Genomic DNA, 12,363 nt, shown 5'->3' on the forward strand with positions numbered 1-12,363 from the left:
ACTTTATTCCATCCCTATTGCCGTACATACTTAGTAGACCTGTAATATATTATTAACCCTCTTCTTTAATACCCTCTAAACCTTTCTATTCGTTTATATAAGAGAGCTACGACCGTCTGTATGATTTCTTAACCGTATTCAACTTTTTCGTTTTCTTTACTCCACTATAGCTTCCATCCCCTAGGCCTAGATTGCTAGCGAAAGGTAATAATTCGTTATAGCCATTTAATCCTTAGTCGACTAAATAATTAAATTTAAAGCTTCCCAATCTATAGTTATTCCCCTCGCTATAACGTCTCCTTACTAACTTAAGCTAATTTTTCTCTATTTAATTAAATTTTCTAGGGAGGGTTCAAATTTCGATGCCTAGCTCTATACCGCCGAGGTAAAACTCTATATTAATAATTTAACTATTAGTAATTTAGAGGCCCAATTTTATTATTTCTATTCTAACCTTTTACCCTTTATTTAGAAGACCCTTCTTTCTTTTACCCGATAGCTAATGAACCGTTTACTAGCGAAATTACTATAGAAATTCTACTAATCCTACGGCGAGACGAATTCCGATAAACGTATAGCTTAAGAATTCTTCGAAACCTTATAGGCTCGAAATGAAATAATTAAAATATTCCTCTTCCGTTTTAACGAAGTCCTCGACCGAACTTAAAGTAACTAAATAAACAATTTAAAGTAGACCTTTCTTATAAATAACTTGAATAAAAAGTAGTAAATAAAGTTAAAGGAAAAGATAAACGTTCTAAAGGGCTTCAAAATTCTATAAAAATATTTCTAATATTTTAATAGTAATAATTATTTAGGGAATACTATAAATGCCAGGGACTCTATATAAATTAATATTGCAAGGATGTTTAAAGCTATAAGACGTAGTAATTTATTTAGAGCTTTTAATTCCGATTTTGAAATTATCCTTAAATAATAAAAACGTTGGAAGAAAGAGAATTACTATATAGGCTATAATTCCTAAGCGTACTAAATAAGGGAATACTCTATTAATAAAAATAAAGGTAAGGGTAAAGCCGCTATATGGTTATATAGTATATTTGTTAAACCGGTTGGGGATTTTAACGATAACGAAATTTACGATAATTACGAATAGAAATTGCCTAAAGAGGTTAAAAGTCGGCCCGTAAATACTATAGCTAAGAAAGGGTTAAATATTATATATAATATACCGCTCGTTAGGGGGGCCGGCTAATTTAAACCCGGCCTTGTGGGTTCCTTAGATTTAATTAATAATTTTATAATAATTGATATAGGGTTATAATAAATTATAGTATATAGTTACAACCGTTACGAAGAGAAGTCGTTTAATTATTACCCTATAGGTATAAATAGTAAAAACTATACTAAATTATTCTACTAAGGTTTCGTTACCTACTTAAGGAGATTGCGGACTATCGACCAGATAGTATAATTACTAGCAATATTCTAAGTAGGATAGATAGGACGAAGGTTTGTACGGGTAGATAAGATTAAACTATATATAGTAGTCTAACCGCGTACGCGTACAATATAAGTAGTAAAGTTAATAATTTTTAGGGACTTAATTTTTATAATAGGTATATAATATACGTATAGATTCTACGCTAGTTATAAAGGTTTAGTTATTTATATTATTTTATTATTGTACTCTACTCGTTTAAGGTATTTAGTTTAGGAGTGTTTAATGGAAATTTTGCGGTATAAATGGGAGGCCGCTTATTAAATTCTAGGGATATTTCTTTATATATAATAATTTTAATTATTATTCTTATACGTAAGGGGGAATTGGGGGGTAATATAAGGGGCTAACGCCTAGAGGTCGAACCTAACTATAAGCTAGAATTATAGACTTTTAATGGGGCTTATAGACCTGCTTACTTGCCTGCCCCTTAATTAGCCAGGCTTCCAATATATAAGTGTCCTTCTAGCCTAGCCGGGCTTGTAGGACCTCTTCTTCCCCTTTATTAACAATCTCAAGCTCTATTCCACTCCTACTGCCGTACACACCTAGTAGACCCGTAAAGTAGCTAACTATCTATTACGTTTACTTCCTTCCGACGACGATATTAAGAAAAAAGAAGAAGAGGAAAATATTAATAATTATATAAATTATTAAATTTTTATTCTAAAATTAGATAAATATTAATTAATAGTATATATAGAATACGAATTATTTATTAGTAAATAGTTTATTAATTCCCAATAGATTGCTAAGTACCTATAAATTTTTAAATTCTTTAATTCTTCGAAAACGGAAATAAATTGCCGACGTTTCGAAATGGAAACTATTAAATTCTTTATAAAGGATGGCGCCTTATAATTATATCCTAGGAATATTATTTAGGTACTACGTAGATTAATTAATAATATAATTAATTAAAATACTATCTTCTAGAAATGTTATAATAAGGTCGGGTATAAGGGAAAAGAAGTTATTTATCGACGGATTACCGATTATTATTATTAGAAGGGGATAAATTCCTATATAGAAAATTGTATTAAATTTTATTAAAATTATTAAATATAAAATCCGAAGTAATTTATTGATACTTTCTAATATATTAATTTAACGCTTTAATTATTTTAAAAATAGATTTTAGATATTTAATACTTATTTAAATAGAATAGAAAAAGAATTAGTATATTAAAGTTTAGAATAATTTTATAAGTTCTGTTGAAGCCAAAGTCCTATCCGTAGTAAATTCTAAAAAACGTCGCCCGATTTATAAAAATATAAATTATTTATTGTTAGAGATTTCTCTTATTAATAGTTATTAATAGAAGATCGGAGTTTAAGAAATATTTTAAAAATTTTTCTAATTTTAAAAATCCTATTTATTAAGATTTTACCCTATAATTCTAAAGCTAATAGTATAAACGAATTTAGCCACTTCTTTATTACCGCTACGCTTATAAAAAGTATTAGTAGTACTAGTAAGGATTAAAAGCTTTAATTACTTTACGTTCTATTTACTAATTGGACTACGGTTCGTAGGAGCTACGGTTTTATTCCTTTCTATTTTGGCTACGGTTATAATCCAGTCTCTCTAATTAAATTTAATTTACTTTCTTAAAAAATTATATAATAAGTAACAATTAAAAATAATAGATTATTTAAAACTAAACTTAATTTAATATTTATTAGGGCCTATTTATTATAGGATAGTAAGTACCATTTTAAGTTGGTAGTAAAGAAGGTTTCCGTTATAAGAAAAAAAGTTGCGAAATATTATAACGAAATAGATAAATGGAAAATTAGACTTAACGTTACTAAATTTACTGTAGGGGATTTTATCCTATTTTACGATTTAGTCCGCCGGATTAATATAAATTCTATTCGGAAATTGACGTATCGATAATTTAGACCTTTTAAAATTAAAAAAATTATTTTTAAGTATAAATACTTCCTAAAAACTTTAAATAGTATTAATATTATAATTTCATATTTAGTGAAAAGGATTAAGAAATATTTTCCCGTTAATAAAATTTGGTTAAAAATCAATTAAGATATTAAAAATCCGGAAGTATTAATTTTAACTTATTCGTAAAAGTTTTTTTTAAAAAAAGTAGTTAATAAAAATATAATAGGAAAAACGGCAGCCGATCAAGAAAGGAGCGAACGGAATCCAGCGGTTAATAAATCTAATTAAATAATATAACGGGAAATGCAAAAGCATACTATATGAAAAAACCGGAAGTTTGAAATTATTTTAATAAAAGGACCGCCTAAAATTAGAAATTAATTTACAATCAAGAAAACAAAAAGAAAAATTAATAATAAATTTACATTATATAATTAGTAAGATATAAATTAAATATTATTTTTATTTTTGTATTTATTTTACGAAAGGAACCAAATAAATATTATTATTCCTTTCGAAGGGAAGATTATAACTATAATACTATAAGGAATACTTTATTATTAATTAAGGATTATATAGAATAAAAATCTATTCCGAACGAAAAATTCGATAAATTTTATACTCTTTTTATACTATTAATTTTAATAAACCCTCCTCCGAAAAACTAACCCGAACTAATTAATTATTTAATAATATACGATTAAAAGACCCTTTATTTTTTTATATTAAATTTATTGAATTTAGGACTTCTAATTCCTAATTCCCTCTCTTTTACTACATATTAAGCTTATAATTTAAAATTAATTCCGAAATAAATTTTGATTCGAAATCCAAAAGGATAAATACTAGAAACTATCTAATTTTTACAATTAGAAGCCTACCCCTCCTTAATCTAATTAACTCCCGGTAATTTTATAATAATAGTATTTTATACGTTTTTTATATTTATTAAATAAAAAGAAATCTTATTAAAGGCCTAATTAAAGTTTTTGTAAATACTCTTTTTCAATATTAAGCCGGGAATTATTAGAGAACGGTATTCGATAAATAGAATAATAATTGGTACCCGTTTAAACTTCCGGGTATTATTGTTATATATTAATATATATTCCCGGGAAAACTAATCAGCGTAATAAGAGTAATATAAATAGTTATTATTATTACGAAAAATTAATTAAGAACTAATTAACAAATACAAAAATAATTTATACTTTACCGAAAATTTAAATAATAAACACTTTAATACAATCCTCCCTTTAATTTATAAAAAAAAATAAAACGACCGAATAGCTAACCGTCCTCCTATCTAATTTACATTACGCTCCGTAATAATTATAATTAAATCTAATTTTTTTCAATCGGATTAATTAAACTTTATTTAATACCGAAATCCTAAAGTATTTTAACGAATTCTTTGTAATTTTGTAAGAATTATTATAATAAAATTAATTATAATACTTAAGGAAGATATGTAATTATATAAAAGATTATTAACCGGAATATAAGTTATAAGCGTTTAAATGAATTAATTCCCTAAATAGTATTGTCGGGAAATAATCTTTTACCAATCTATTACTAGACCCGGAACTAAAGATACTCCTTAGCTTTTAGGCGATTATTATATTAAATTTAATAATCGATTATATATAGATATTTTAGAAAATAACTTTAATGAAGAGGAAGAATATCGTCCTTATAATTTCGTTACTACCTAATAATATTCTAACTTAAATTCTAATTAAATAGTAATTATTCAGGGTAAAAACGTTAGGATAAGTCTTCGTTAACTATCTTAATAATTTGCAAAGTCTAAATATTAATATTAGAATAAAAAGAGGAAGAAATATAATAATAGGGAAAGGAAAGAAGAAGGGAAGCGGGATTTTTATATTTAAATAGTAGATCGAGAGTAATTAATTAGTAATATTTTATATTATAAAAGTATAATTGAATATTAAAGTAGGTATATTATTTATAATTAAAGAGAAAAAGAATAAATGAAAGAGAAAGTTATTGAAGTAGTTTATAGCGCTATTGAGAAGAGATAAAAGTAATTTCTAGGGAAAATTCCGCGTTTAATCTTTAAGTTTATTTAAATTTACTTTTTAATATAAAGGTATTCAATAGAAAGGATAGAATATTCAAATTAGAGGTAAATTTTAATTAAATTAGGTATCGCTTTATAATTTATATAAGTAATAGTTTCGAACAGATATTTTTTTATAAATATTATTATTAAAGGATAATCCCCGGGAGGTTTATAAAAATACCTCTCCTTCGCCTTATTTCTACTATTTCTTACTCTCCTTTTTTAGTAATTATAAATAATATAAATAAAGTATTACCTATTTTCTTCTACCTACTTTTTAATTATTTAATACGTTTTCAAAATCCCGAACGCTAATATCTTTCCTTCTTACTTTTACTAACGAGAATACTAATTATTTTATTACTTTCGTATTAATTATTAATTATTATATTTATTTATAATATTTCTTCTATTACTATTCTTAGTAAACTCCTTCGTCGTCGTATAATTTGAAGAAGGACGAGCGTTTTACTCCGAAAGGTTATTCGTAAATATATTTTTCTAATCCGAATATTATTATTAATTACCCGAACCGGCCTGTCCAATTTATTAATTATATTGATTATTGATTAAACTGCTCGATATTTTGAAGTAATTAGGTAATTCCCCCTTATTAGAAACCCTTAAATTAGTATAATTTAGATAACTTATTATAGGAGAATATTAATAATTAAGGTGTCGTTTATTAAAGTATTATTCCCGTACTTATAATAAAAGTATTTAAAAGTTTACTAAAGAATATATTTCGAAATATTAGGCATATAATTAGTAAATATATAATTTTATTATAAAACAATTAACTAGTTTAAGAAAAAATGAATTACATAATTAGAAACCGAGGACTCCTAATATAAAAATAAATTTATTAGGAAGCCCTATCTCTAATATAAAGTAATACTTATACTTTACTCCCTATCGAAATAAAAATTACTATAGAGGATACGGACCACTTAATTATTTAAAAGTGGACGGAGACGGAGATTAGCAATATAATATCGATTTACTTTATAAGAACGTTTAGAATTATATATAATTATTCAATAAATTCTTTTACCCTGATACGAAACTTAATATAATTAATATTTAATTTAATAATAAATTTTAAACTAACCTTATAATTTAAAAAAGAATAGTAGTATAATTAGCGAACCTATAATATAATATTAATAAATATACTTTTTTATTTAGCGAAGACGTTATCGCTATATTATTATAAATAATTAGAAAGCGGGAATAATATATCTTTATTATAAATAAATATATAATTCTTTCCGAATTAATTAATAAGTTTCGAATAGCGCTTTATAAGAATTAATAAGTAATTAAATTAATAATAATAAAAGAATTATCGGTATTACTTATTTATTTTAAAGAATATTTATTATAGCTATCCTTAACTATTTGAATAATTAATAAAATTACTATAATTTATTATTCACTTAAAAGATGGCGAATAGGGTAACCTAAGTTTTAATATATATTACTAATTATATAGGAATATAGGTAAAAGTACCTAATAAAAGTAAGTTAAATAAAGAAATCAGTATTAAATTTATCTACTTTATTAACTAAAAGAACCCCTAGATCTATAGTTTATAAGTTTTTGAGGCTATTCGTATACGCTTATTAGAATACGAGCCTACCTTCTAAATAATAAAGCCGAAGAATTAGGATTAAAGTTCGGTTTAATATAATTATAAGAAGTTTAATCGGGTTTAGAGGGAGAATTTAATAGTTTAGTAATATAAAAAATTAATTTATAATACCCTATGTATTAAATAATAGTATCCTTTAAGAATATTAAAAGATAAAGAAATAATTGAAGTTTATACTAAGGATAAACGATTTAAAAGAATGTTAAAATTTTAATATAAAAAGATAGAAGGAGATTTAATACTTTAAAAATTAGTTTGGCCTAAAAATTATTAAACTAATATAAATCGAAAGAATAAAAAGCAATAAGGTTTTATAAGAAAAAAGATTTAATATGAATATTAAATTATTATTAGACCTTATAATATCGACGATATTTTAAAATTCTTCCCTAATTCTAATTTACTAAAATAATTATCTATAGTAATACCTTTATAATTTAAAACGCTTAAATAACGGAAATTAATTGAACATATATTATTATTAATTAGTAATCGGTTTATAGAAATTAATCCTATGATTCTAACTGCTGAAAAGTCTTACTTATCTTTTAAAAGTAATTATTCCAAACATAGTTAGTACGGGAGCTAATTGAAGGATTTTATATTAACTTTAATAAAACGAAAGATTATAATATAATCCAAGACTAATATTATTATCGATTAAACTTTACGCCCGAATATTTCATTTTTTTAAATCCTTAATTATTAGAAAGAAGTATATCGGCTTAGATTTAAAAAGAGATAATTAATTAATTATAAAGGGAAAGATAAATAATACTTCATAATTATAACCCGTTCAACGGCTATAAAAATATTTATATTGGAATTCCCTTTACCTAAATATAATTACTATTTATATTCCTATTCGAAAATTTATATCTTCGGATACATAATCTTCAATAATTTTTAAATATTCTTAAAAGTATTAACAAACCTAAGAATCTAAAATTGGGATTTCCTATAAATTTTATTCAAAAAACGCTACGGCCGTTCGAAAACCCTAATTCAATATTAATTTGGCCCATAATTTAAAGAACGAATAATTTAATTATTTAGTAAAGGAATAATCAAAGGAGGTAAATACTTATATTTAATTAAAGACGTTAAAGGTATTGCTTACTAACGGATTTAAACGTTTTTATTCTATACGGTAAATTCCTATTTAAATTCCTATTTGAAACTTTATTCCTAATCCTTCGATCGAAATATAAATCCAATTTAATAGCTATACTTTCCGAACAAATTCGCTCGTTTATTTTATTTAACGTAAGGAAAATAATTTTAATAATATATTAAAGTACAATCTAATATATCTTAAAATATAGAATACGGATTTCGAAGAACGATTTGATCTAAATATAAAATTGTACTTAGAAAATACTAATTACATATTAGGAATATTTTAGTAAGAATAGTTAATAAAATTAAATCGATGGAAAACTACTTAGGACCTACCGAAGAGAGAAAGAACTTTAAAGGAAAAAAGTAATACTATAAGGGGAAATAACGGTAATAATAGTAATATAGGAAACTAATTATATATATTAAATAGGTATAAGTCTATTCGGAAGACTTTTTACAAATTCAAAGGGAAGATTTCTTTTAGGGTAATATACCTTATAATTTTTACATTGATTGTTTCTACGATTTTTCTATAATATATTTTATTTAGGAATATAATTATAAGATTAAAAGGAATTAATGAATTAATATTAATTAGGGATTATAAAAAAGATTAGGAAATTAATAAATAATTAATTATATAAATTATTTAAATAGATAATTAGTTATTTAGAATTAATAAATAAATTAGATAAGCTATCGATAGAAAAAGAAAATTGATAGAAGAAAAATAGAAGGATAGGAGGATAATGAAAAAAAGTGGATTAATACTAAGAAAAAATATTATCAGAAAAATAACAACAAAAAAGCAACAACACTCCTTTTTCAAATATACTCTAATATACTTTAATTAAATATTTTAAATCACTTTTCGTTATTTGTTTACGTGAAATATTTAATTAGTTATTTTATTTATAATTAAACATTTTCTAATCCTTTACTCATTATTAAAGAAAGAGGTTACCTTTATTTATTAATTATCAAATAGTAAATTTTATATTCATTTATTCTTTAAATTCTAAAGCTATTCGCAATTTATTCGTTTATTCTCTTTAACCCTCCTTTCTCTAAACCTCAAACTTTAGCCTTTCTATCCACAATTAGCGCCAACTACCTCGTCTACTTAAATTATAACTTCTAGCAGTACAGCCCTAATCAGCTATCTATAGCAAGTTTTTATTGCAGTATATAATTGGTTTTATATTGTACTGTTATGTTATTTTAACCCATTTCATTATTATTATTACTTTGACTACTATTAGTAGTACTTTTATTAAATAATAGAAGGATAGTTAGCGGCTGACAAAGTGATAAAATAAATACGCTAATACTAGGTTAATTTATTTGGCTACCTTTATTACTTCGACCTCGCCAACTTTTACTTCGATTAATAACCCGATTTATTTATGAGGGGGGGGGCTATAGTAGAGGGACGGGGGGTGGGTTAGGGAGTAGGCGGCTAATTCGAATATATATATTAATTAATATAGGGTATAAGGAATATAGAATTTATTCGGGAAGCCAGTAGAATAATTAGGGGACGAAAAGGGGGAGGAGGACGGTTAATAATAGTAAAATTAGTAATACTATATTCTTATACTTTAATATAATTAGGGGGTACGTTACCGAAATTGTAAGTATCGATAGGGAGATCCTCTTACCGGCGGGAGGTTAGGCTACGCGGGCCGTTATAAATAAATTTATTTAAATTAAAAATATTATCGTTATTAGCGTCGTCGATAAAGCTGGCGATCTAGAGGCGGCGGGAGGATATAATAGGCAAGAGAAGAGGCAATAGAGGAGAGAGGAAGTAATAGATAAGAGTATTAGTAATAGAGGATTTTATTTAATAAAATTATAGAATTAATACCTATATTTATATACTTAAGAACTCCTAATTGGGTACTTTAATCGATTCGATTTAATTCGATTTAATTCGATTTAATTAACTAGAAATTAGCGATTTATCCCGTCTGGCTATTATTACTAGTAATAATAGCTTTTAAACGTTCAAAAGTACGATTTTTGCAATTTACTCGATTCTAATTGTTATTATAGTAGACTATTATTTATATGCCCTTTTTTACCCCTTAAACATTAGATTTTAATAATATTAATTACTATACCTGGTAATTAAATAAACGTTATATAATTTTATAGAGCGGCTTCCTAATTATTAGATAGATGTTTCTATTTGTGAATACTTTTAAAATTGAGCTTATAACGGTATTTACGGTTCTACGATTTAATAGACGAGCTCTAGTATAGAAATTTTAATAGATAAGCTGCACCCCTACGTATAGCCTCGCTTACGTACGCCTCCAAGTACGTGCAGGCGCCACTATGTAATAAAAGATAAAAAGAAAAAAGACAAAATGGTATAAAGATATCCCTGTTAGTACTGCAGATTTTGGCTTTGTACACGGATCAATAGAACGGATACTATGGTCGAAAATTGGAACGCGCCCCAGGGCTGGACAATGACATGGACTGCACACGGTGAGTTAAACCCTAGCCTCAGATCGATGAACTTGCGCAAAGATCGACGCCTTCCCGTCCTGCCGTCCTCCAGGCTTTCACGGAAGTCTAGGGGGTAGAGGCACTTGCCGGTCCTGTTGTATTCATGTGAGCATGACTCTGAAGGTGTATTGAAGCATAAATGTTGAGCAGTGAAGACGTGGCTTCACGGCCTTGATGACCATCTACTCAGCAAGTCTCGTCCAAAGCCTTATTCCGCGAAAGATCCTAACAACGGGGCTATACTTCCCCACGCCGTACACTCAGGAGACAGCAGCATGGCATGCCTTCGCGAAGCCGGAGGACTGGTCATTCATTCATTCACCATCCCCGCAAGGAGACGTGTCTCCTTTCCTAGAAGTAAGCATCCAACAACGTGGGCTCCAGGATAGTAAGCACGAACCGGAAGCCACCCAACACGCATGTGTACTTGCGGAGTACGGAGTATTGGCTGGCTGTGCTTATCTCTCGCTACACAGTAGAGCATCTCGAAACGAGTCTTTGTTCGTGATAACTTGAAACATCTGGACGGTACGCCTTGCTTGGCCGGTCGTTATGAGTCTCACCACTCCTTATTGAAGCATCACGTTCTCGATAACGGTTAACTACAGCCAGGTGGCGACACACGGCATGAGTCTCGAATCCCCACATCAGAAACCGGTACCCGGACGGACCGCCGATCACGGCCCGGAATGTTAGGCCGGTGTGTCACGGGTGTGAGTCGTCGGTCTGGATCTTCCCGTCGCTAGGTCCTGGCCGGTCTCGCGGTTAAAAGTGGACGTTGGGCATTTCCGGACTTGTTCCGTTCGTTTCGTCGTCGACGGATGTGGTGGTGATAGTGAAGGGCCAGACTCAAGCCTCGTCAGGGAGTCTAGGGAGCAATCTCGCTGTCCTCACAGTTGTCATACGCTATCGACAAGCCATGATACTCTACCACAGGGCCCTAGGGAGAAAGGGGTCAGGCTATCGAGTCTGGAATACAGGCTGGAGCTGGCCAGACACGGTCTAGAAATGAATGCGTGCAGCAATTGGCGAGCGTGTGAGCCGTGCGCAAGATCGAAATTTGTGTGTGGGATCGGTCAGCGTTCTGGACTGTCGGGGTGTGGACTTTGCCGTGTGGCCTAGAATGTGCTGGTGCAGAGGACTGAGTCCAGGCCGAGGATCCACCGACAAGCCACTCAGCACTCGACCGGGGCCACGGACACTTCTGCATCTTTGAAACCCTTTCTTTCATCACTGTTCCCGCTGCTCGACATCCGTGCCGTCGATGAACCCGGCGTGGGATAGGATGAACGATGGACGGCAAGGTCCGGGTGTCCTCTGCTCCGCGCTAAATACGACACCATCAGCTATCAGAAGCTTTAAAGACGGCGACGACATTAACGAGCGAGGGCCAAGTTTCTTGCTTGGTGGTTACTGAGCCTTTTATGTATGATGGTGACTGAGTCTATGACGAACCTGAGAAAGGATGATGGGATCGGCGTGTCCTGTTTTTCCCGTTTTGAGCAGAATTTAGTATCGATTATCCAGTAGATTAGAACTGTTGGTGGCCAAGCCGTATATCTTGGCGCCAAGTCCTGCGTCCAGCTCAAAGTCACTCTTTTTCAATGCTCGC

The 12,363-nt window shown here is 28.9% G+C and overlaps 1 protein-coding gene across 1 annotated transcript; it reads right to left on the reverse strand.

Annotated features, from left to right (window-relative positions):
- Positions 1-11,981: 11,981 nt before the first annotated feature.
- B0H65DRAFT_418611 (uncharacterized protein) lies at positions 11,982-12,155 on the reverse strand (the record flags this gene model as incomplete). Its single annotated transcript, XM_062824153.1, has 1 exon — positions 11,982-12,155. A coding segment is annotated over one exon (174 nt), but the record flags the coding sequence as incomplete, so codon positions are not given.
- Positions 12,156-12,363: the final 208 nt, after the last annotated feature.

The sequence above is a fragment of the Neurospora tetraspora genome (genome assembly GCF_033439725.1).
Source record: "Neurospora tetraspora strain CBS 560.94 chromosome Unknown B0H65scaffold_2, whole genome shotgun sequence".
NCBI classification, from domain to species: domain Eukaryota; kingdom Fungi; phylum Ascomycota; class Sordariomycetes; order Sordariales; family Sordariaceae; genus Neurospora; species Neurospora tetraspora.